Here is a 21,872-nt window from a genome sequence, read left to right on the forward strand (position 1 = left end):
GTTGGCTAGTCATTTTGGGATGAGCCTTGGACCCAACTTAACATGGTATCAGAGTAGGTATTTATATGTGGGCCTACACCTAAACTATCCACTTGTAGAGCCACAAAAGAGGGCCTACACCTAAAAATATCTACTTGTAGAGCTACAAAAGAGGGCCTACACCTAAATTATCTACTTGTAGAGCTACAAAAGAGGGCCTACACCTAAATTATCTACTTGTAGAGCCACAAAAGAGGGCCTACACGTGAGGGGGGAGTGTTAAGGAATAGTCCCACATGGATTAGTGAGTACAAAGATCTTGAATTTATTAGTTGGGAAAGAGGTTTCCTAAGTTGGCTATTCATTTTGGGATGGGCCTTGGACCCAACTTAACATGGTATCAGAGTAGGTACTCACATGTGGGCTTACATTTAAACTATCCACTTGTAGAGCCATAAAAGATGGCCTACAACACCCTAACTATCCACTTGTAGAGCCATAAAAGATGGCCTACAACACCTTAACTATCCACTTGTAGAGCCACAAAAGAGGGCCTACACCTAAAATTATCTATTTTTAGAGCCACAAAAGAGGGTCTACACCTACATTATCCACTTGTAGAGCCACAAAAGAGGGCCTACATGTGAGGGGCAGTGTTAAGGAATAGTCCCACATGGATTTCTGAGTACAATGATCTTGAGTTTATTAGTTGGAAAAGAGGTTAGTCATTTTGGGATGGGCCTTGGATCCAACTTCACAGTAATACTTTTATTTCCTACTCCGGCCCCCTCGGTGTGGCTGATTCTACTACCGCTAAGCTCTCTGCACTTCTACATGGCCTCATTATCTTTCAAGATCATTTCAGCAGATCTCTCTTCTCGAAGGCGATTCCAATGTTGTCATTGGGTGGTGCTCCTCCTCCTCGGACCCTCATGGAGGAATTGCGAAGTTTTCTTGGAAATTTCGGATATTGCGTCTCCATTTCTTGTATTTGGTCTCATGTTCCTAGGTCAGCCAACTTGACTGCTGACGCTTGTGCTAAATTAGGGGCTTCCCTGCAATCTCTTATTATAAGGGGAGTACTACCTTAGTTTTTCTTGCTCTCTTTGCTTGAATAAAATCATCACTTTTTAATGAAAAAAATGAAGTCTCAAAGTTAAGTAACACTGGGACCATTTCCTGGCAGTATGCTCCTCGTCATGCAAACAGCATCTCTGATGAACCTGCAAGGCGGGTGTATCTCGTCCCTCTCGTGTTTGGGGGATCTCTTGCCCTTGATGTTGTGCTTTGAGCCTAGCTCTTCTCTGTATTATTATCATTACTTTTTATTGAAAATTCCTAAAGTAAAATTGACTTTTTTGTTACTTTAGGAATTTTCTTTTTTTTGCTATTTAAAATAAAAATAAAAATTCCTAAATTAAAAAAAAAGTCAATTTACTTCATGAGTCCTTTATAGAGTACTCCTTTTTGTACTCAAATCTTTACCAATGGGGACATAATGTATGGCATGTAAAGATCAATTTGACATTTCCTTTTTTCTTTCTTTCTCTCACATTTTCTTATTGGTTTTATTGAACTTTATTTCTAAATAGAAGAATTCTTTTTATTGCTTAACATAATTAATCAAAGTTAGGCTATTTTTCTTATGTTTGAGTATGCAGGGCTCAGGGCAGGCTGTAGCACTTAGAGTGACAGCTGATCGTTGTGCTTTCTACAATTGCAGGTTCCTTGGATGGCAGGTATGCTACCCTACAGTGCATTTATTCTAGTTTTTATTCTAATTTGTAGATGTTGAAACATGAATAATTCCAGAATATCAGCAGCAAAATTCACGTTCTGATGTTCATGGTCACAAAGGGATAAGGAACTTGGTGTAGGAAATTCTAATAAAAGAAATACATTTATGCAAAAAGAGTCTCAGGATAGTTTAGTAACACTAAAAAAGTTTGGAGTGTTATTTTAGACTATTCAAAAGCAAACTGCCTGCATCATGGTATAATCGAAAATGTAGAAGTTCAAATTTAGAGTTTTATATATATATTTTTATTTTTTATGAGAGTCGTTTCCTAGGGTTTGAAAAATGCGTAGACATAGATATAATTTTTAATATTTTTAAATTACAATTAGGGGAGAGCCAGAGTGGGCTCTCTAAAACTTAATCTCTCCACCCCTTTTTTTCCTCCAAAATTTAACATGGCATCACAACTGATTCGTCTAGGGTCTGTAAGTTGATCTTTGCAACTCATAAAGACAATGTTTATTCTCCTTTCTTCGATGTCTGTCTTTCTGTTTACTTATCATGTTTGTTCTTCATTTTAAATCATTTTTCCTGTTAGTGTAATAATCTTTATTTTTTTTTTTCCAAAAAAATTCTGACTTCTGCAATACCGTTGGAAACTTCAGCCCATTGTAGACTTTCAAAAAATTCCAGAGAAAAAGGCGATCTCAACCGGACTTTTTTTTTTTTTTTTTTTTGAAGAAGGATGTAAAAACTATTATAAAAGAGGGCGAGAGTATACAAACCTAACTAAGCGGATCTTCCTCCACAACAAGGTGTTGGAGTGATCTCAACCTCTCTTTGCTGGTTGTTTTTTGTGTGCGTTGGCTTCCTCTCGATTGAAAGGCCTCTATCTACTGGCAAAGTATCTCAGAGTGTCTTTGCCTTTTGGATCTGCATTCGATATAAAAAATCATTCTTTTGACTTTCAATACAACCACATAGTAGGAGTTTTCTTTTTGGCAGTCAAGACATGCGTTACTCAGCAAGTTCGGGGTTTGGCACTTTGTTGTCTCCAAAAGCTGGGTAGAGCAGGAAGACTTGAGGTTGTGACGGGAAGCGGCTTCAGAACTAAATTTTGCCTCCCCCTGCATCGATTAGCTGAACCAGAGCTACTGGTTCCAGAACTGGTTAATCAGATTGTGTATGAATTGCTGATTAAGCTCTTTCTGGGCTGTATTTATTGCTGCTTGGGAGTAGGTTATATTCATCATAGAATTGGTTGTCCATGATGACAGCAACATATCCTTTTTGCTGCTTGTCACAACTTATCTCAGTGAAAGTCTCTCTATTTGAAACAGAAGATGTTCAAGATGAAGAAGCCAGTGAGGACCCAACTTTTGAGGTGACAATTTCAAGGTCTTTATAGCCACCATGGAGGATGTCACTTATGAATTGCTGGTCTTAGCAATTACTATTCTCTGTACACAGCATCTGTACCCCAAGCAGACATTTAGAGAGAAGCCACGAATTTCTGAAGCATGTGCTTCTGATTCATTTTGCAGTCTGTGGAGAAGAAGATGACTCTAAAGCTTCATTTTCTTCCAGTGGTTCTTCTCATCTATCTGGCTGATATTAGTCCAGTATTTTAGTAATTGAATTTCTAGTCAGATTTGATTTATTTTCTAGTCAATTTTATGTTCAATCTTCCCTTTATCATAATGTCTTATGAGATTTTAGTAAACTTTTGGTCAATTTTGTGGTTAGTTTTGTTGGTCAATGTAAAGAGAACAACAATCAAAGGAGCATTCCCATTACAACAAGTAAATAGCGGGAAACTCCTTGTTTTGCCAGAGAGTCAACAAGAGAATTGATTGATATTGGAACATGAATCCAAAAATAAGAAAAAAAGGAGGAAATGTCCCTTTTATTGTGAAAGGTTGCTCAATGCCGCCATGGTGGCTCAGAGTAGGAGGAAGGGCACCAACTGACCACCACTTTGGAGTCACCTTCAATAATAAGGGGGCCAGCCAAGTAGTCTCGGAAAGTAATAAGGCCATGGAGGAGGGTCACAAGCTCAGTAGAGGTAGAGTCCGAAATCCTCATCGATCCAGAGTAAGAAATGAGCGTGGAGCCATCAAAGTGTCAGATGGTCCCGCCAAAACCAGCTAGTCTAGGATTGCCAAGGGCATTGCCGTTAAAATTGAACTTGAGGATGCCAAGGGCGAGGTTTCCAGTCTTGCATGGCAGGTCCGTGGGAGGGGACAAACATTTGAGTACTGGCCCTCCAGTTGCTGCACAGAGGGACCTCACCTAGGCGTGAAATTTCTTTCTTGAGCGGATCCAAGTGGAGATTTGATCAATAATGCTATTGGATACATCGTCAGCTTTTGTATATTTACAATTGAAATTACGGTTGTTCCTTTTCTCCATATGCCATAAGGAATGTGCTCAAGGAGGCTGAGAGGAGGAGTTTACCAAATGATGGAGGGGGGTCTTGAGCAATAGCTAGCAAGTGGCGGAGAGGTCATTTGGGAGGCAAACATGAAGGCTGATCGGATTGATCAATTGTGTCCACATCCTCCAGGAAAAAAAGGCAGCAGAGAAGAACATGAGAGACACATTCTTTGTCAACATTGCAAAGGGGACATTGGATACATGGACCTAAGTTACCTCTTCTCTGGAGGTTATGAACGGTCAGAACTTTGTTATGAAGAGAACTCAAGAATTTTTTTATCTCTGCTATTGATGTCTCATGTTACCATGCACTTCAAATTAGTCAATATTGATCCTCTTTGTAAGCTTTTCTGTATTGTTTGAATTTTCACTTCTACCCGTTTCCCATATCGTCTGAAAATTTTAACATGGATTCACTCTTATTTGATAAGATCAATTCATTATGTTATGTTTTGGAGTTTTTGATTATGTTGAGACTTTTAATTTTGTGGTTCAAACTTTGTCATGGAAATGTTTTTCCAGTGTTTTGAGAATTGAGTGTGTCAAACCTTTTTTTGTTTTGAATTTCTTGGGTTGGTCTTTTTATTTTTTTCTTTGGTGACTTATTATTGCCCTTAATGGTTTTTCTACTACCATCCTTGAAATACTAGTTTTTCTACTTAGTGATTTTTATCCTTTTTTTTTGTAAATCATTTGATCTTAAGTCTTTTTATTGTTTGTATTACACTAATTCTTTCTACCCATTTCATAGGTTGTGCTCTCTAGTTGGGGGGTTGTGAGACTCCTTGTCTTTTCTAGTATTTGTTCTGGATGTTTTGTCCAATTGGTCATTTCAAGGTGGTTTGTTAGTCAAGGGGGCTTAGTGTACTTGGAAAGTAGATCACTCAGGGAAAGAGAACGTGAATGTAAATTCTAGGGTAATTTACTTTCCTTAGAGAATGCAGTTTTTTGTGTTACTGTGTCCTATAGAAAGTGTAATGAAATGTATTTTTTAATTTTAGTGTAACCTCATGGAAAGTGTTATAGAGTTCATTAATAAAATGGATTTAGGATGAGATAATTAGAAGAAAGACTAGGTAAGAGTGGGGGGGGGGGGGGGGGGGGGGGGGGGGGGGGGGGTGGAAGAAGGAAGAACAGCAGTTGCAGAGAAGATGAGGAAGGAGGAAGAATGAAGGGGGAGATGGAACCATTCAATGGAAAGTGGATTCCACTTGTGAGAGGTGGAATATCAAATTTCATCATTTAAAGAAGAAATGAGGTGATTGATTTTCTCTTGGTGAAATGAATTCTACCCCAACATTCCATGTTCACTAATGCAATTTTGTCACTTAAGTGAGTGGAAAGTGAATTCCACTCTTTAAGTTTTCAAGTGCATATGTAGTGTTGCTATTATCTTCAGGACTGGGGATCATTGGCATGTATTCGCTGGCTTGAGGGGGGAGAAAGAGTATAAGTGTGTGAATGCCAACAAAGTTAAGCCTAAGAACTATCCTACGTGTGAATGCTAACGAAGTTAAGCCTAAGAACTATCCTACGTGTGAAAACTCAAAAGCCGAAAACTACATACAAGCCATGAGGCAATGACAGTTGCAAATTGTTTGAAGAGACATTTTGTGTTGAAGACCAATTTTGTATTTTCTTTTTTCTTATGCTTCAAATGGGGATTGTGACGGAGAGTGTTAGAAGTTCTAATTTAGAGATTATTTAGTTCTGTTTTTTTTCTAGAAAAATTATTTCCTGTAAAAAGTTGTTTCCTAGGGTTTAAGGGAAAGTGTGGACATGGATTTACTTTTGAATATTGTTTAAATTATAGATAGGGGAAAGCAGTTTCTAAACCCTTATCTCTCTCACCATTTTTCTCTTTTGTAAAATCAATAGAAAACCACAAGTGGGGTTGGAATAGCAAATTTTGAAAACTTTCAGCACCTGAGGAATCACTTTCAGTTTACCCTTTAATGAGTAAACAACCTTAAGGTCTACATCAGTTATATCCACCCTTTCCATCTGACCACATGTTACCTTACATCTAGCATTGTCTTGGGACCTGCCTTGGAAATTGAGCTTTAAATGGAGGCACCTAGGGAGATGCCTGAGACTTTGGTTTTTGATGAGATGATAGCTTACCATCTCTATGAACCAAGGAAACATAAAAAACAGGCTCCATTTTTTATTGTCTGACCATGGCCTTAATGGCATTTATGCATATAGAGAGGGACCTTACTGTCCTAAAGATTTTCTGCGACCATGTAAAAGGCCAGTAGATGCATTGACTGAGGAAATTTCGTAATTTGATGTACACCTTGCCACAAAGAGTGTTCCATACTGCAACATGAGCAGGCAATGAATAAAAATTATGGTCTACTTATCAATAACAATATAAAAGTTTATAAGGAGACTCAGAGGGGCTGCTCCTGCTTTATGGTTGTAAAGGTACGGTGAGAGTCTTCCATATTTATTCTCTGGTTTGTTAATTTTTATCTTATTGGAGAGCTTATCAAATCAAGGTATTGTAATGAACTTTCATACTATTCTTCTGCTGAGATTTAGGTTTTTGGTTGAGATGGTCATCTTTGTATCTCTCCTGCAGGACACTTTATACTTGCATTATGGAAAACAGTATCTTAGAGATTGCTATATTGAAGGCAGTGTAGACTTCATTTTTGGAAATAGTACTGCTCTTCTGGAGCATTGTCATATTCATTGCAAATCCCCTGGATTTATAACTGCTCAAAGCAGGAAATCTTCTCAGGAGATAACAGGTTATGTGTTCTTGAGGTATGAAGTCTGGCCTATCTTATGGTTTTAAATTTGACAAAAGTTGAACTCCAATATCTTTTCAGAGCTATTTGCACACTGTTGATTTTGTGAATTCAGCACATACAGCATTGTCCTTTGGTGCTCCCTAGTAAATTGTTAAAGAAGAAGTTAGAATGTTAGTTTTTAATTGATAGGAGCTATCAGTTTTTAAGTTAGTTCTATTTTTAAGAAACAAAAATTTATTAGGTTTAAGGTCTATGCTTATGAATGCTTTAGCAGTCTTTTTGGAACGCGACTTGTGTAACCTAACTGATAACTGGAGGTCTACTGCCCTTGTCAAGAAATAAAACTTGATAAAGAGAGGGAAAGTAAGAGAACTGAATACCATAGCTGCCTGACTGATCTTTGGATGACAGGCTGATTTCCTTTAATGGATCCTTAATTAGTAGAAGTTTGAATACAATAAGGAATTGTGGAGTGGACTATAATTCTAGGACATTACAATTAGAGTAGTCTACGTGGAAGAGGAATCCTAGCTTACGAGGAACCTAACCTATTTTATGTATTTTCTAGTTGTAGTTAAACACATTTTTCTTTCCTACTGACTGTTTCATGCATCTCTTGAACTGTATAAATATGAGGCCTGTGGAAATCAATACCTTCATATGATTTTGCTGTGAGTCTGAGTTTACTTGACAAGTTATTTCTTCTTCAACTTCTTGTCCTCTCTCAGATTTCTCATTTTTTACTCTGATTTTGCATCATAACATAAAATCAAAGCCAGATCCTGATTTCAAAGCTCTGGTCTGGTTGATTTCTTTCTGAAAAGTCTTGCGTTAGCCATGATGATGGAAAATTGGCTTCTTTTTATTTACAATCAGTATTTTTGGAAGAAAGGTAATATCTATGATTAGTATGATTGACCTTCTTTTCAAATCGATTTCTTGGTTACTGTTGACATCAATTAATTCTCTGTTATTTGAGCAAAGGTTGAAGAAGGGAATCTGTTTCCCTCGCTACCCTTTCTAGTCTGTAAGCTTTCGATTTTTCCAGTAACCCAGGCTGTTGTTTTGAATAACCCAATTTTTTTTCCCTAAACAGTTTTCTCATAAATATCTTCTTGAAATATGTTTTCCTGGGAAATATATTCCTGTAAATTCTTGTTCATGAAATTGTTCTCCCTGTTATTTCCAGGAATCTTGTTTCTCATTCCCAAAAATAATTTTCCTGTAAAAATCATTGTCAATTTCTGGAATTTGGTTTTCTTGTATTATTTTGATGTAGCATGGATGCATTTTCTAGTGTTGAAAAATACTGTAGAAGGGTAATTTGGTAAATTTTCATTGCCTGCACTTCCTGGAAATAGGCTTATCTTATTCAGTATGTAATGGTTTATGTACTTAGCATCATTTAAAAAAAAATAGTTTATATAGTTAGGAGGTGTAATGAAGGAGATGTAAGGGTATAATTAAGTCAAGTGAGTAGGGGCGTTATTGTCCTTACACTCTCTTTTAGGCTTTATAAGGTGATTAGGGGTCGAACAGAACCCTAATTTACAAGAGAGACCTCTCTCTTTGCTGCCACATTCTCTCCTTCTCTCTTCTCCTCTTCTCCTCTTCTTCCTCTCTCAATCCCTCTTATTCCATACTTTCACATGGTATATGAGCAGTAAGACCTGGTTACAAGCAAGTGAAGGCTTCCTCTTCCTTCTATGAAGTCCATGACTTCTTGAAAGGGGGAATTTTCGAAATCTGTTGTGACTAGTTGGTAAAAATATGAACTTTGGTGTTTTTCCTCTGCCATAACCCTAGGGTTGATGACCACTACTACTGCTTCAGCAGTTCTGAGAATATCTACTATTCCATGAGGGTTTATTGAGTGAAAAATCACTCTTTTCTGCATTATGTGCAATCCACCCTGGGTTTCCTGCCTGCATCACCTTCGCTTTGTTGACGTCAGCCCTGATTTCTTGGATATTTTTTTTTTTTTTGAAATGATGCTGAATTTTATTATAAGAGCTCAAATGAGCAGATTACACGAGGGGAAGCCTTCCCAAACAATGAGAGATTGCTGGGAGGTTCCGAATTTTGCCAATTTATTAGCCAAAGAATTGGCTGATCTAGGAATGAGGTTCCAATTACAATGAATGGATGACACAATGTCAGCAATACAATCAGTGATTGGCCAGTGGCGCCAAGGAGGGGAGCTTTCTTTTTAACACCAGTTGATGACAATCTTTGAGTCGCCTTCTATACTCAGCTTGCCATGGGGCCGCTCTTTAAAGATTTGGAGGCCGAATAGAGGAGCACTCACTTCAGCAGTATTTGAATCAGCAATACCCACCGGCCCTGCATAGGATAGAATAGGGTCTCCACTGCTATCTTTGAAAACACCACCAGCTCTAGTCGGCCCAGGATAGCCTAAAGTACTGCCATCAAAATTGAGTTTGATGCAGTCGTAAGGGGGAGGATCCTAGGTGGCCATAACCGGATTCCTACAGGGGCCCGCCATGTGTGTGATCAAGCCCCAATTTTCTCGAAGGGAGACGTCCGATAGAGAAGCAAACTCCTTCCTAGAATGTAGCCAGCTCGAGATAAGGCCCACTGCCTGAGAGGCTATATTATCCGGGTTGCTAGCCTTGGAGTTGAATCTCCAGTTGTTTCGCTCTAGCCATATACACCATGGGACATGCGCAAGGCATGCCAAGAGAATTATCTTGCCCAACTTAGGAAGGCGTATCCCCATAACCATCTCAAAGGTGCCGAAAAGGTCCTGATGTAGCCCCATTTGGAGACCAATCTTTTGAAATATCTTCATCCAGACTTGCCATGAAAAGTCGCAATGTAAGAGAACCTGTTGGACTGTCTCGTCGCACACACCACAAAGGGGACAAGTGCGATCAGGGGCGGTGTAACCTCTTTTATGGAGGTTGTCAGAGGTGAGGATCAGTTCCTTGATGGCCATCCACACGAAGAATTTGATTTTATTAGGCGCTGAGAGCTTCCATGCCAGGTTTGCCTTGTGCTCATGCATGCTTTAATCTTGTTTTCTAATGTGAGAGTAGGCGGATGCAACTGTGAATCGGCCATTAATGCTGGGCTTCCATGTTAGTTTATCACCTGCATGCTTACGAATAGTAGTACTGTTGAGTCTGGAGAGGAGAGCAAAAAACCATAGTTTCCTCATCATTTAATCCCCGGCGAAATGTAAGACTTATGAGCGATCTCTCCAAGAATCAGCCACTGAGCAAGAGAGGTCCCTCGCCACCCTAGAGAGCCTTGGGTAATCCTCGGAGAGGGTGCGGGGGCCACACCATTCATCCAACCAAAAAGGAGGGTCCTTCCATTGCTTGTGTGAAAGGAAGTTGCATCTCTGAATATTAGGAGGAGCTTTTGAATTGATTTCCATATCGGGGATAGGAGCCGAGTAGCACCATCCTCCCTCCACCAGTCACCCAAAGTTTGAAGATAGAACCTGACCATATCACCCCATAGGCTGTTATGCCTGATGTTGAAGTTCCAGATCCATTTGAGCAAATGGGCATTGTTCATCTCCTTCGTAGGCCGAATTCCTAAACCACCCCGATTTCGTGGCATGCAAATATCCTTCCAACTCACCAAATGATACCTGAAGGTGTCCTTTGATCCTCTCCAAAGAAAACATCGATGGATGGCGTCAATCCTGCTGCAAACAGAGGCCGGATAGTGCATGAATGATAATAAATAGTTTGGCAGTCTTGCCAAACAAGACTTGAGGAGAGTGAGCCGCCCAGCAGTAGATAAAAGCTTGCCCTTCCAAGTAGCTAGTCTCTTCTCAAATTTCTCAATAAGGGGGGACAAAAGCATCGCCGAAGGCCGAGAATCAAAGAGTGATAGTCCAAGATATGTAGCTGGCAAGTTTCCCACTGAGCACCCCAATTAGTCAACCATACCCTGAAGCACAGGTGAGTCAATATGATAGCCTAGGGTGGTTTTCTTCCAGTTAATATTCTGACCAAAAGCCAGTTCAAATTGTTCCAATACAACACGTAGTTTTCGGATCTGATCCATAGTACCAACCCCAAAGCAAATTGTATCGTCTACAAACTGAAGAACCGACACATCAAAGGTTGCACAGTCCGTTGTGGGGAGGAGCCAACCCAGATTTTTGGCTGAATAGATCAAAGATGATAGATATTCCGCTATCACATTGAAGAGCAAAGGGGAAAGGGGGTCTTCCTGCCTGATTCCCCTGGATCCCTTAAAATAACCGCAAGCTGTTCCGTTGAGAAGAACGGAGTAGCTTGCAGAGGAGATGCAACTTTGAATCCAGAAACGCCATTTTCCCCCGAATCCCATCTTCCCCAGGAGAGTGTCCAAAAACTTCCAATTAACTCTGTCAAAGGTTTTCTCAAAATCAAGCTTTTGGATGAATCTGGGAAGCTTTAAAGCTTGTGGATGAGCTTGTGACATGCCATGGCCGAGTCTAATATATTTCTTCCTTTGATAAAGCACTCTGGACATGATGGATGACAATAGGGAGAACCACCTTGAGGCGCGCAAGCACTGGTGGTGAGGCTAATCGGCCGAAAATCAGAAGGAATTTCTGCCTCTTCTTTTTTAGGGTTGAGGGCAATAAACAAAGCTCTGGTGCTCCTATATCTGATGCCATGCTGATAGAATGAGTGTACCATGCAGGCAATATCGTCTCTGATGAAGGGCCAACATCGGCGATAAAATTCCCTATTGAAACCATCCGTGCCCGGAGCACGATCCAAAGGAAGACCTAATGTTGCTTTTTCAATTTCCTTACTAGAGAAAGGGAGCTCGATGAGACTAGCTGCGGCCGAAGGAATAGCCTGAAGATGAACCCTTTCGAAGAAAGGGCGAACTAGCTGGCCATCAGAGTATAATTCTGCAAAAAGGTTCACCCGTGAGTCTGAAATAAGGGATCGATCCGAGGTACTCTCACCATTGACGCTGAGCGCGGTGATGCAGTTGGCTCTTCTCTGAGCAGAGGCGACTGCATGGAAGAATTTAGTATTGGCATCCCCCTCAATGAGCCATTTAAATCTTGCACACTGCTTCCAGTGCACGAGCTCACTTTGAGCGAAGGATTGCATTTGCCCTTGAAGGGTATATCTCGGGGTTAATTTTGAGGAAGAGAGGCTTCTAGATTCCTCTTCAGAGTCCAGAGTGGAAATCTGAGAAAGGACGGCAGCTCTCTCGGCTAAGGAAGAGGCCTTCTCGTAGAGGCCCATGATCGCAACAACGACTTTAGCATCTTGAGTTTGGCTAGGAAATTCCACTCGGCCAGGCCCGTCACGACCATCCTCTCTCAGAAGGACTGGATAGAGGAGTCAAAAGAGGGGTCCGCCATCCAAGCATTGTTGAACTTGAAAAGAGGGGGGGGGGGGGGGGGGGGGGGGGGAACTGCCGAAGTGGGTATCTACCATAATCGGCCAATGGTCAGAAACAACCCTATTAAGGACTTTGCTTGTGGCATTGCTGTATAATTGAAGCCATTCGTTGCTGGCTAAGAAGCGGTCAAGCTTGAAGAGGACGAGGGGTTGTTTGCCATTTGACCAAGTGAAGTCTTCCTAGATAGGGTAACCTCATCAAGATCCCAGCTGCCAATAAAGTCTCCAAATAGCCTCATCGAGGTAGTGATTCTCTGGGAGGGCGGGGATTTCTCGTGGCAGAAGCGGGTAACATTGAAATCTCCCGCAAGCATCAAAGGAATGGGCCACCTCTGACAAGTCCTCACAAGGTCATCTCAAAAGAGATGTCTCTCATGGTGTCTAGTAGGACCATACATACCCACAAGGCACCAAATGTTCCCCGATCCTTTATCTCTCAATTTGATTCCGAGGGAGTAAGTGCCACAACTGTGATCGATCACCTCAATGGTATTAGTGTCCCACACAATCAGAATGGCGCCAACCGATCTAATCGTATCCACAGAAACCCATCCAGGCTCCTTGTGAGGCCACAACTCACGGGTATATCCAAGGGGCAGAGAAGCTGCCTTGATTTCTTGAAAAATAGCAACATTTGCCTTGGTAGAGGCAAAGAGGTCCCGAATTGCGGCACAGCAACGCACGGATCCAATTCCTTGAACATTCCAAGAGATAATGATCATTGATCACTAGTCTTCTTGGATTTCTCAGACAGGTGGTTATCTCCCTTGAGAGGCTCCGTGTAGACAGTGCCCATCACCTTGGCAAGCTCCACTATCTATGCCCAGGTTTCTGGGTCGAATTTTTGTTGTTCTATCTGAAGAGCAGGCACATACTTTTGAGCTATTTCATCCGTCTCTGGAAGGATGAAGTCCCCTATCTCTGAATTGCAGGGGTATCTAGAAATAGCACTGGGACCATCTTGGGGAAGCTATCTCAGATGACCTCTATTCTGGCGCTGGTAGGTGGCAAGGGGAGGAGGAGGAATTTTGGGGTGGGAATATCTCGGAGGTGGTGGAGGGGGAGAGTTCATTATTTGAGTGGTGGTTTGAGGGGTGTGAGGACTGTGGGATGGACTTATAGGAATGCCTGCGGGGCTTTTAATTGGGGGGGGGGGGAGGAGGGGGGTTGGTTATTTCGGGGGGTAAAGTGGGAAGGTGAATGACAGCTGTAGGTATCTGGGGGGTGGAATAGATTCTATCAGGGATAATATCTGTGGTGGGTTGAGATGGACTGGTGGGTGGGTGGTATGGCAGGCTGGAGGGAGGGACAACCAAGGAGGCAGCTGGAATAGAGTCATCGCCAACTGTAAGACTGGCTGGTTTAGGACGCATCTTCTGGGGAGAAGAAGCCAGGGTTGCTGCTCTCAATGTGTGGACAGGTTGCGGAGAGTCTCTGAATTTAGTTGTAGGACTCGAGGTCACATTTCTGAAATCTTGCATATCTGCCAACTCTATACGAATCCAGAATCGGGCATTATCCACCATAATGCATCGGAAGTAGCGTCCTTCACAAGGATGAATAGGATTGATGAGGATCCGGGCCTCATCATAACGATGCCAGTGCTCAGTAAGGGGGTCCAGAGTGATTATGTCACCAAACTACGAGATGATGCTCGTGAAGACCTCATTGTGCCATAGTTCCACGGGGACACCGGTGACTGTAGCCCATTGCCCAAATTGACTAGAAGGAGTCGAAGGGAGCCATTCTGATATCGAAATGATGCCCACAGGTGTGAGAGCAAGGGCCACGGAAGACTCTTGCTGGGTTTCAAAGTGAACAAGCTAGGAATGGGGGTTGAGGTAGGAAATTCTGGGTGTGTAGGGGAGGTGAAGCTCATTGGTCAGCCATTGAAGTATGCTGGATTTGACGACACTGGAGGGGGTGTGGACTAGGATAGAGCGGGTCAGAAATTGTTGCCCTTTATGGAGCAAGTTGGGAGAGATTTGGATGGTTTTGGATTTTTCTGAAGGAAAAAGGTGTGTAGGAATATGGTTTTCTGAAAAGAGGTTTTGAAGGGCTGAGTTAGGGGGGTTAGGTAATTTCGAAGGAAGGGGAGGGCTGGTTGGGGGGAGAAATGGACTCAGAGGAGTGTTTTGCCGCTGATGAGGCTTGGATATAAGGGGGGGGGGGGGGGGGGGGGGGGGGGGGGGGGTGGGGAAGAAGGCTCGGGTGGTATCGCTGGATCTGGGGACTCCCTCTGTCGGAGTCTGCGCCGGAGAGAGGCTCTGGATGGCTTCTTCGAACTCCTTCCAGCCAAATCCTGATTTGGTGGCCTCGGGAATATAGATCTTGGCGTGCACTGTTGAGCCATGCTGATGGACGACACGACACTCTCTTTGTCCCCGAATGGAGCTCGCCGACAGGAAGAAAATCGAATCCCATGTCCAAAGTTCACGGGTTCGGTTAGCTTCGTTCGTGGCTCGTTGGAACTGAAGGATGAAGCTTGAAGCGGCTTCCATCGGAACACAGATGAAAGACATCTTCGATACGACGATAGAGGAGATGCGAATCACCTGTCCAGAGCTCCAGGCGACTTTCTCTAATGTAACTCGATTTTTTCTGTAGCTGAAATGGAAAGGGGGGTTCCTTTTCTTTCGCCGGGAGATCGTCTTCCAGCTGGCTTCGAAATCTTCTGTAGGAGATTCCGTTGGCTTGTCGGAGGGAAGATTCAAGGTTTCCGAGCGTCTGGCTTGAAGTTTTTTTGGTTCGGAATTTTTGTGTCTTCTTGGAAAGTCAACCTCTTTCCGTCGATCGGTGTCGGAGAAGTAGTCGGCATCCTTGTCGGAAGTCTGCCGTTTGAGGGTTCCGGTCACCGGCCGAAGGGACTGTGATCGGAGAAAGATCTCGGCTCATTTTCAAAAATCGGCACACGTTACGTGTTTCACCGGCGCACTTATGCGTAACGTTAAATTTCTCTCCGAAGTCGCCCAAATCGCCTCTCTCGCGCCTCTCTCCAAGGACTAAATTGTAATTCAGTGTTGGAGTCGGCAAAAATATCCAGTGTTGGAGTCGGCAAAGCCTACCGGCCCCACATAAGAGAGAATAATTTCCCCACAACTGTCTCTGAAGATACCTCCTGCACCGGAGGCGAGAAGGAGACCTCAATTTGAGTCTTATCGGGGTTTGAACTCGACCCCTCTTCTATTTATTAAGTGGGATTTAGGAAAGTAAAAAAAAAATCCTTACAGAAATCACTTACCCTTATATCTCTCATTTTACATAATTAAATTACATGAAATTCAAACTAGACACATAATCAAGCATGTAGAATAAGATAATGTAGATATCCAAAATACCCGTCAGTAGCTTCAAGTTGAAGCATATATATCCATAAGGCCCAACTTGTTGTAGAATGCCACAAACTCATATTTTTCCAAAGCCTTAGTGAACATATCTCCAAGCTGATCTTTAGACCGAACATAGGGAGTGACTACTTCCTTTCTCATTATAGTATCTCAAATAAAATGACAATCCACTTCAATGTGTTTAGTCCTTTCATGAAATATTAAATTTTCGGCAATATCCTTGCTCGATTATCATAATATAGGTTCATCCTAATGAAAACCCAACTCTTGGTATCTCGAATAAAATGACAATCCACTTTAATGTGTTTAGTCCTCTCATGAAACACTAGATTTTTGGCAATAAATATCGTTGCTTGATTATAACAATACATAGTCATAGGCTCATCCTGATGAAAACCCAACTTTTGTGTCACAAACCTTACCCATATTAAGAAAGAGTCGTTGAAACTATCTCAGGAAATATTGCTACATGGCTCTAATCACGAAAAGCCTTCTCCCCCTTCTCGGGATCTTCCATCAGAGATAACTGGAGCTGTCTTGCCCAACTTCACACATCTTTGAAGTTCCAAGTTATTTCTAAGTAGATCCCGCGGCCTGCCAGTGTCCTTAAATTAAACTTTGACGGATCCTCTTTCGGCAACCCTGGCTTAGCTGGTTTTGGCAGAGTGGTTCGTGACTCTCTTGGGAACCAGATCGTCTCCTTTACTGGCCCTCTTGGTATTGTGGATTCCACAACGACTGAGCTCCACGATCTGCTTAATGGGCTCCGCTTTTTCCGGGATCACTGCACCGGACCCATTCTCATCGAAGGAGATTCTAAGGTGGTGATCGGCTGGTGTGAGCATTCCTCAACGCTTCCGTGGCGTCATTGGGATACTATTTTTGAAATTATGGAAATTGTCAGCTTGTTTGAATGTTTTTGGTCTCGAATCCTGAGATCAGCAAATTATATGGTTGATGTTTTAGCCAAGCAAGAAACTTCCTTGCAATCTCTTGTTGTTAGGGGATAGCTCCTCCTTTTTTTGGTTCTCTTAATAAAATCACCTTTCATAAAAAACACCTTACCCAGCTTAATTCACTGGCAGTATGAGCAATTGCTCGATACTCTGCTTTAGCACAGGATAGGGTACTATAACATTTTGTTTATTACTTTTCCAGCTTATCAAATTTCCTCCTAGAAACACACAATACTCAGTGGTACACTTCCTACCTGTTTGGAACTAGCATAGTAGGTATAAAAAAAAAACTTCTTAGGTGATCATAAGGCTTGAAGAAAAGACCCTTTCAAATACCTCAAGATCCTTTGTGTAGCATCCAGATGGATTTTTTGTGGGCATTTCATGACCTAGATAACTACACTGATATCAAAAGAAATATTTGGGTGAATAACAATAGCATATATGAGTTTGCCAACTAACCTTCGATATGTCTTATCATTGAGTTCAACACTCTGATCATCATGAAGATCATGTCCAACTTCCATTGGATTTTCAACCAATTTGGCACCCAAACGCATACTCTTGTAACATATATATAACATACTTTTTGTTAGGAATTAGACACAGAGCAATAATAATAATCTCAGAAGAAAGAAAAAACAAGCACGAGAACAAACACAACAAGATTTATACAAGTTTGCCTCAAGGTGAGACTACGTCCTATCTTCCGCCGCTGCAGTAATCCACTATGAAGATGAAATAGTTTACAAGAGAGATCGTACACACTTACAAGTGTTGTTTTTCTCTAATCTCTCTCGATCACAACTGATGCTCCTCAGATGAATAATGATTGTCAAGGTGATAAAACCCTAACAGCGGCGCCCCCATATATAAAGAGAAAATTAGGGCAACCGGATTACAAGTGTGAAACCCCCAAACTACCCTTAATGACACAACAGTCAATATATCGTGGACCCACCCGGGGGCTCTGCCCCTGAACCCCCTAGGAGGGTAAGGTGTTAATTAGGCTCCACAACTGAACAATTTCCCATTTGCAGACTAATCCATTATCAATATCTCCTCTGCAGCGACAACAACTTCTCAATCCTCAGAGAGAAGTTCAACTGAAGTTGCACACAATTTCAGTTTCTCAATCGTAACAGTCTTGACCCCACATCACGACCTCCCGTCCCATCATATTTAAACCGCCCCCCCTCTGCCACCCTACCCAAAATCTTTCGCTTCCCGAAGGCCTCGATCTTTGTCTACCCCTCACCTGCCATACGCCACCTCTTCACCTTCCCGAGGTTTATCCACCTCGACTAACCCCCATCTCTCCACTCTATCACCCACAACCTTGGCTCCTTCCCCAAGCATTCCCACATCGACCCCCTCCCTCAACCTTCCCACATCAAATCATCCAATTTCCCGCTCCTCTCACTGTCCCATCGGACCCTCCCCCTCTGACACAAATTTCCCCATATGCTGATCCACCTCGAGCCCCGTCAAGCCCTCCTTATTCATTCCTCCTTTGTTCAAATCCCAATTCCACCTGGGATTTCGACCCCCCATATTCCTCCCCACCCACTCTATATATCCACTCCCCTACTATTCTCTGCCCCACTCCCCTTCGAATTATCCACCCACACACGGACACTATGGAGGCTTCAACCCCCAAAACAACCACCCCTTCCCTGCAGACCAATGCCGAAAAACAATATGTCACAACCCCTTACCTATACACCTACTCTAGGAAAAAAAAAGGAAAAGATAAAGCCAAAGATACCACCCCCCCACCTTCCCCACTCCAAACTCCCCCCCTGTCCTTCCCATGGAGATTCCTCCTGATTGGTTCGATCTTCCCCCTGTCTTCTCCTCTGAAATCCCCCCCAACTTGGTCCGACCTCCCCCCAACTATAATCCCAAACCCTACCCCATCCATGGCCTTAACTCCCACTCTGCGGGATAATCTTCTCCTGTTTCTACTGGAGCAAGAACGAGACGTCCCACGGGAGGAATTTTCAAAAATGTCGGAGCTTGCAAACATCTTCTGTTCGGGCTACCTCGAAGCTGGCTTGACGGCATTGAATATCAATACCTCCCGATCTACATGATTGTTGTATCTTGGAATGTCAGAGGACTCGACTCTCTATCTAAGCGAGCCCTCATCAGAGCAACGCTTTTTGATGTTAAACCTAAAATTGCTATTCTTCTTGAAAATAAGCTGTAGTTTTTTTATTATTCAATTGTATGTGATTTATGGTATGACACCAATCCTGCGTGGGCCAATGTGGATGCAATTGGACGGTCAGGAGGCATAATTGTCATCTGGGATCCAAATGCTTTTGATGCTGTATCCATAGTACCAGGACAATACTCAATCGGTCTCCAACTTCTCGATCACAACCTTGGAACATCTTGGGCGCTAGCTGGCATCTATGGACCTACTCGTTACCGTTATCGGGCGGCTTTCTGGGACGAAATCTTCCAACTTGTCGAGTTATGGGACCTCCCTTGGCTTCTTGGAGGAGATTTCAATGCGACACTCCTTTGCTCAGACAAAAGCCTTCCTGCCTCCCGAACCTCTTCAACCTTGAGAGCTTTTTTTGATTTTATTAACAGTCTTGCTCTCTCAAAAAGTCCCTCTCTCGGGAAAAAAATTCACCTGGACAAATTGCCAGAACCCCCCTATTTTGTCTAAACTGGACCAATTCTTTGTCAACAATGAATGGAACCTCCTCTTCCCCAACGTTTCTGGCCAAGTCCTGAATAAAATCGGATCTGACCATTGGCCTATCCAACTCAATACTCGTTCGGTTATGTGGGAAAGATCTCCTTTTCGGTTTGAGAACGCCTGGTTGTTAACCGAGGCCTTCATTCCTTCCTTCAAAATGTGGTGGCTCGAGCAGGAAAATCTTCCGAACCTGGGCTGGGCCCTCCCTCTGAAACTCAAAGCCCTCAAGACAAAGATCAAACTGTGGGAAAAAAATCACCGAATTTTTGCTGCTTCCCAGAAAGAATCGATTCACCGCCGCATCTCTGAGTGGGATCTACTGGAGGAACAAAGATTAATCTCTCCTTCTGATTTATTGGTTAGAAATAATTTAAATTTTGAATATCTGAAGTTTCTTCGTTCTGAGTCTGTTCGTTGGAAACAACGTTCAAGATTTCGATGGATGACCGAGGGAGATGGAAATACAAAGTTTTTTCATTCCATCGCCTCAGCCAGGAGGACTAACCGTATCACTGCTCTCTGTAATGGAGAACAAGTGGTTACAGATAGTGCCTCCATTTCTAACCTTTTGGTGAATTACTTCATAGAACTATACTCAGAAGTCTGTTTCGGAAGACCGAAACTCCATCAACTCGATTTCTATTGTATCTCATCTGAAGATGTTGCAGATCTTGAAAAACCATTCTCATCAGAAGAAATTGAATGGACTGTCCTCGGTCTACCTAAAGATAAAGCCCCCGGACCAGATGGTTTTAATGGTGAGTTTTACCACTGTTTTTTGGACTTGTTAAAAAACAATGTATGTGCCTTCATTCACAATTTTCACCAAGTGGGAATAACCCATTCTGGGATTGGCGCATCTTTTATTGCTCTTATTCCCAAAAAAACAAATTCGGAGTTACCCAAAGATTTTTCGTCCCATAAGCCTCACTTCCAGTTCATATAAAATCATTGGGTGTCTCTTGGCTAATCGGTTGAAAGCAGTCCTTTCCAAGGTAATTAATCCTTGTCAAAGTGCTTTTCTCTGAGACAAAAACATCCTGGACTCTTCTCTTACTATTCATGAACTCCTTGATTCTTTAAAAAAATCATCCCTTCCAAGGTTTGTTCTGAAAATTGATTTTGAGAAAGCTTTTGACTGGGCTGTCTGGAAACTTGTTGACTATCTTTTTGATCGTATGGGTTTTGGCACAAGATGGAAATTTTGGATGAGTTGTATTTCCTCTCCTTCTTATTCTGTCTTGGTAAATAGTAAACCTCGAGGTTATTTCAAAGCTTCTAGGGGGATAAGACAAGGAGACCCTCTATCTCCATTCATTTTTACTCTCGTAGGAGAATACCTTACCTCCATGATCCGCTGTGGAAAACGCTCGGGATGGCTAAATCCTGTTTCTGTAGACCCGAACCAAGACATTCCCATTTTACAATATGCTGATGATACTATCCTGTTTGGAGAAGGGTCCATGAGACAAGTCACACACATGAAAGCAGTATTGAACATCTTTGAATTGACCACTGGTCAAAAGATTAGTGGGGAGAAAACTTCAATTTTTGGATTTAATATTGAATCCTCTATTCTCAATTCGATGGCAACTTATCTGGGGTGTAAGGTTGCGTCTTTTCCAAGCACATATCTGGGTCTGCCTATGACTCCGCTATTGCCTTCAAAGAACTCCTGGTCCCCGGTTGTTGAGCGTCTCGAGAAGCGTCTCGCCTCATGGAAAGGGAAATTTTTATCCAAAGCTGGTAAGTTGGTTCTTATCAAATCCTGCCTACATGGTATTCCATCCTATTTTTTATCTCTTTATCATTGTCCTGCGTCTATTCGGGATCGGATAGAGCTTTTAAAAAGAAGATTCTTATGGGACGGGCTAAATGGGGAAAGAAAGTTTAATCTTGTAAAATGGGGAGATATTTGTTAACCAATTATAATGGGGGGCCTCGGGATTCGGGACATTGCTACGACAAACAAGGCCTTGCTCTTGAAGTGGATTTGGAAATTCAACATGCAACCCACTCTGTTGTGGCACCAAATAGTGAAAATAAAATCCGGAACAGTCAATGGTTGGTGGATGGATGGGGGAAGACCTTATAAGTTATCTCCTGTTTGGAAGAAAATCGCCGAGTTCTTACCTACCTTCAAGTCTGCCGTCAAATGCTACGTCGGGTGCGGAAACGAAACTCTATTCTAGACGGACTGGTGGATTGGCTCAAGCTGTTTAAAGGATAGTCATCAACGGCTATATCAACTATCAAGATCTCGAAACATGATGGTTTCTGATCATTGGCAGTCTGCGGGTGACTAGAATCTACATCTCAGGAGAGCGTTGAATGATTCTGAAGCTCTGGATGCCACTAACCTGGTCAAACTGCTATCTGATGTGACACTAAAAAGCTCTCCTGATTCACTCATCTGGACACCGAACAAACAAGGTATGTTCTCTACAGCTTCTGCGTACCACCATATGATCTCGTACCCGACTCCCCATACTGCACACCCTGCTGCCTTTGCATGGTTGTTGCCTATCCCTCGTCGAATAAAGTT

At 42.4% G+C, this 21,872-nt stretch overlaps 1 protein-coding gene across 1 annotated transcript in view; it reads left to right on the plus strand.

Annotated features, from left to right (window-relative positions):
- Positions 1-21,872, plus strand: part of LOC137945935 (pectinesterase 31) — a 65,202-nt gene that overhangs the window by 21,930 nt on the left and 21,400 nt on the right. Inside the window, exons 3-4 of the mRNA XM_068792039.1 lie at positions 1,641-1,718; positions 6,741-6,928. Coding sequence (XP_068648140.1) covers positions 1,641-1,718; positions 6,741-6,928 — 266 coding nt within the window. The remainder of the gene's footprint in view (positions 1-1,640; positions 1,719-6,740; positions 6,929-21,872) is intronic.

The sequence above is a fragment of the Aristolochia californica genome, unplaced genomic scaffold, assembly GCF_029961685.1.
Source record: "Aristolochia californica isolate CCGP_79_NKW_82.1479 unplaced genomic scaffold, dmAriCali1.0.hap1 SCAF_12, whole genome shotgun sequence".
In the NCBI taxonomy this organism is placed as follows: domain Eukaryota; kingdom Viridiplantae; phylum Streptophyta; class Magnoliopsida; order Piperales; family Aristolochiaceae; genus Aristolochia; species Aristolochia californica.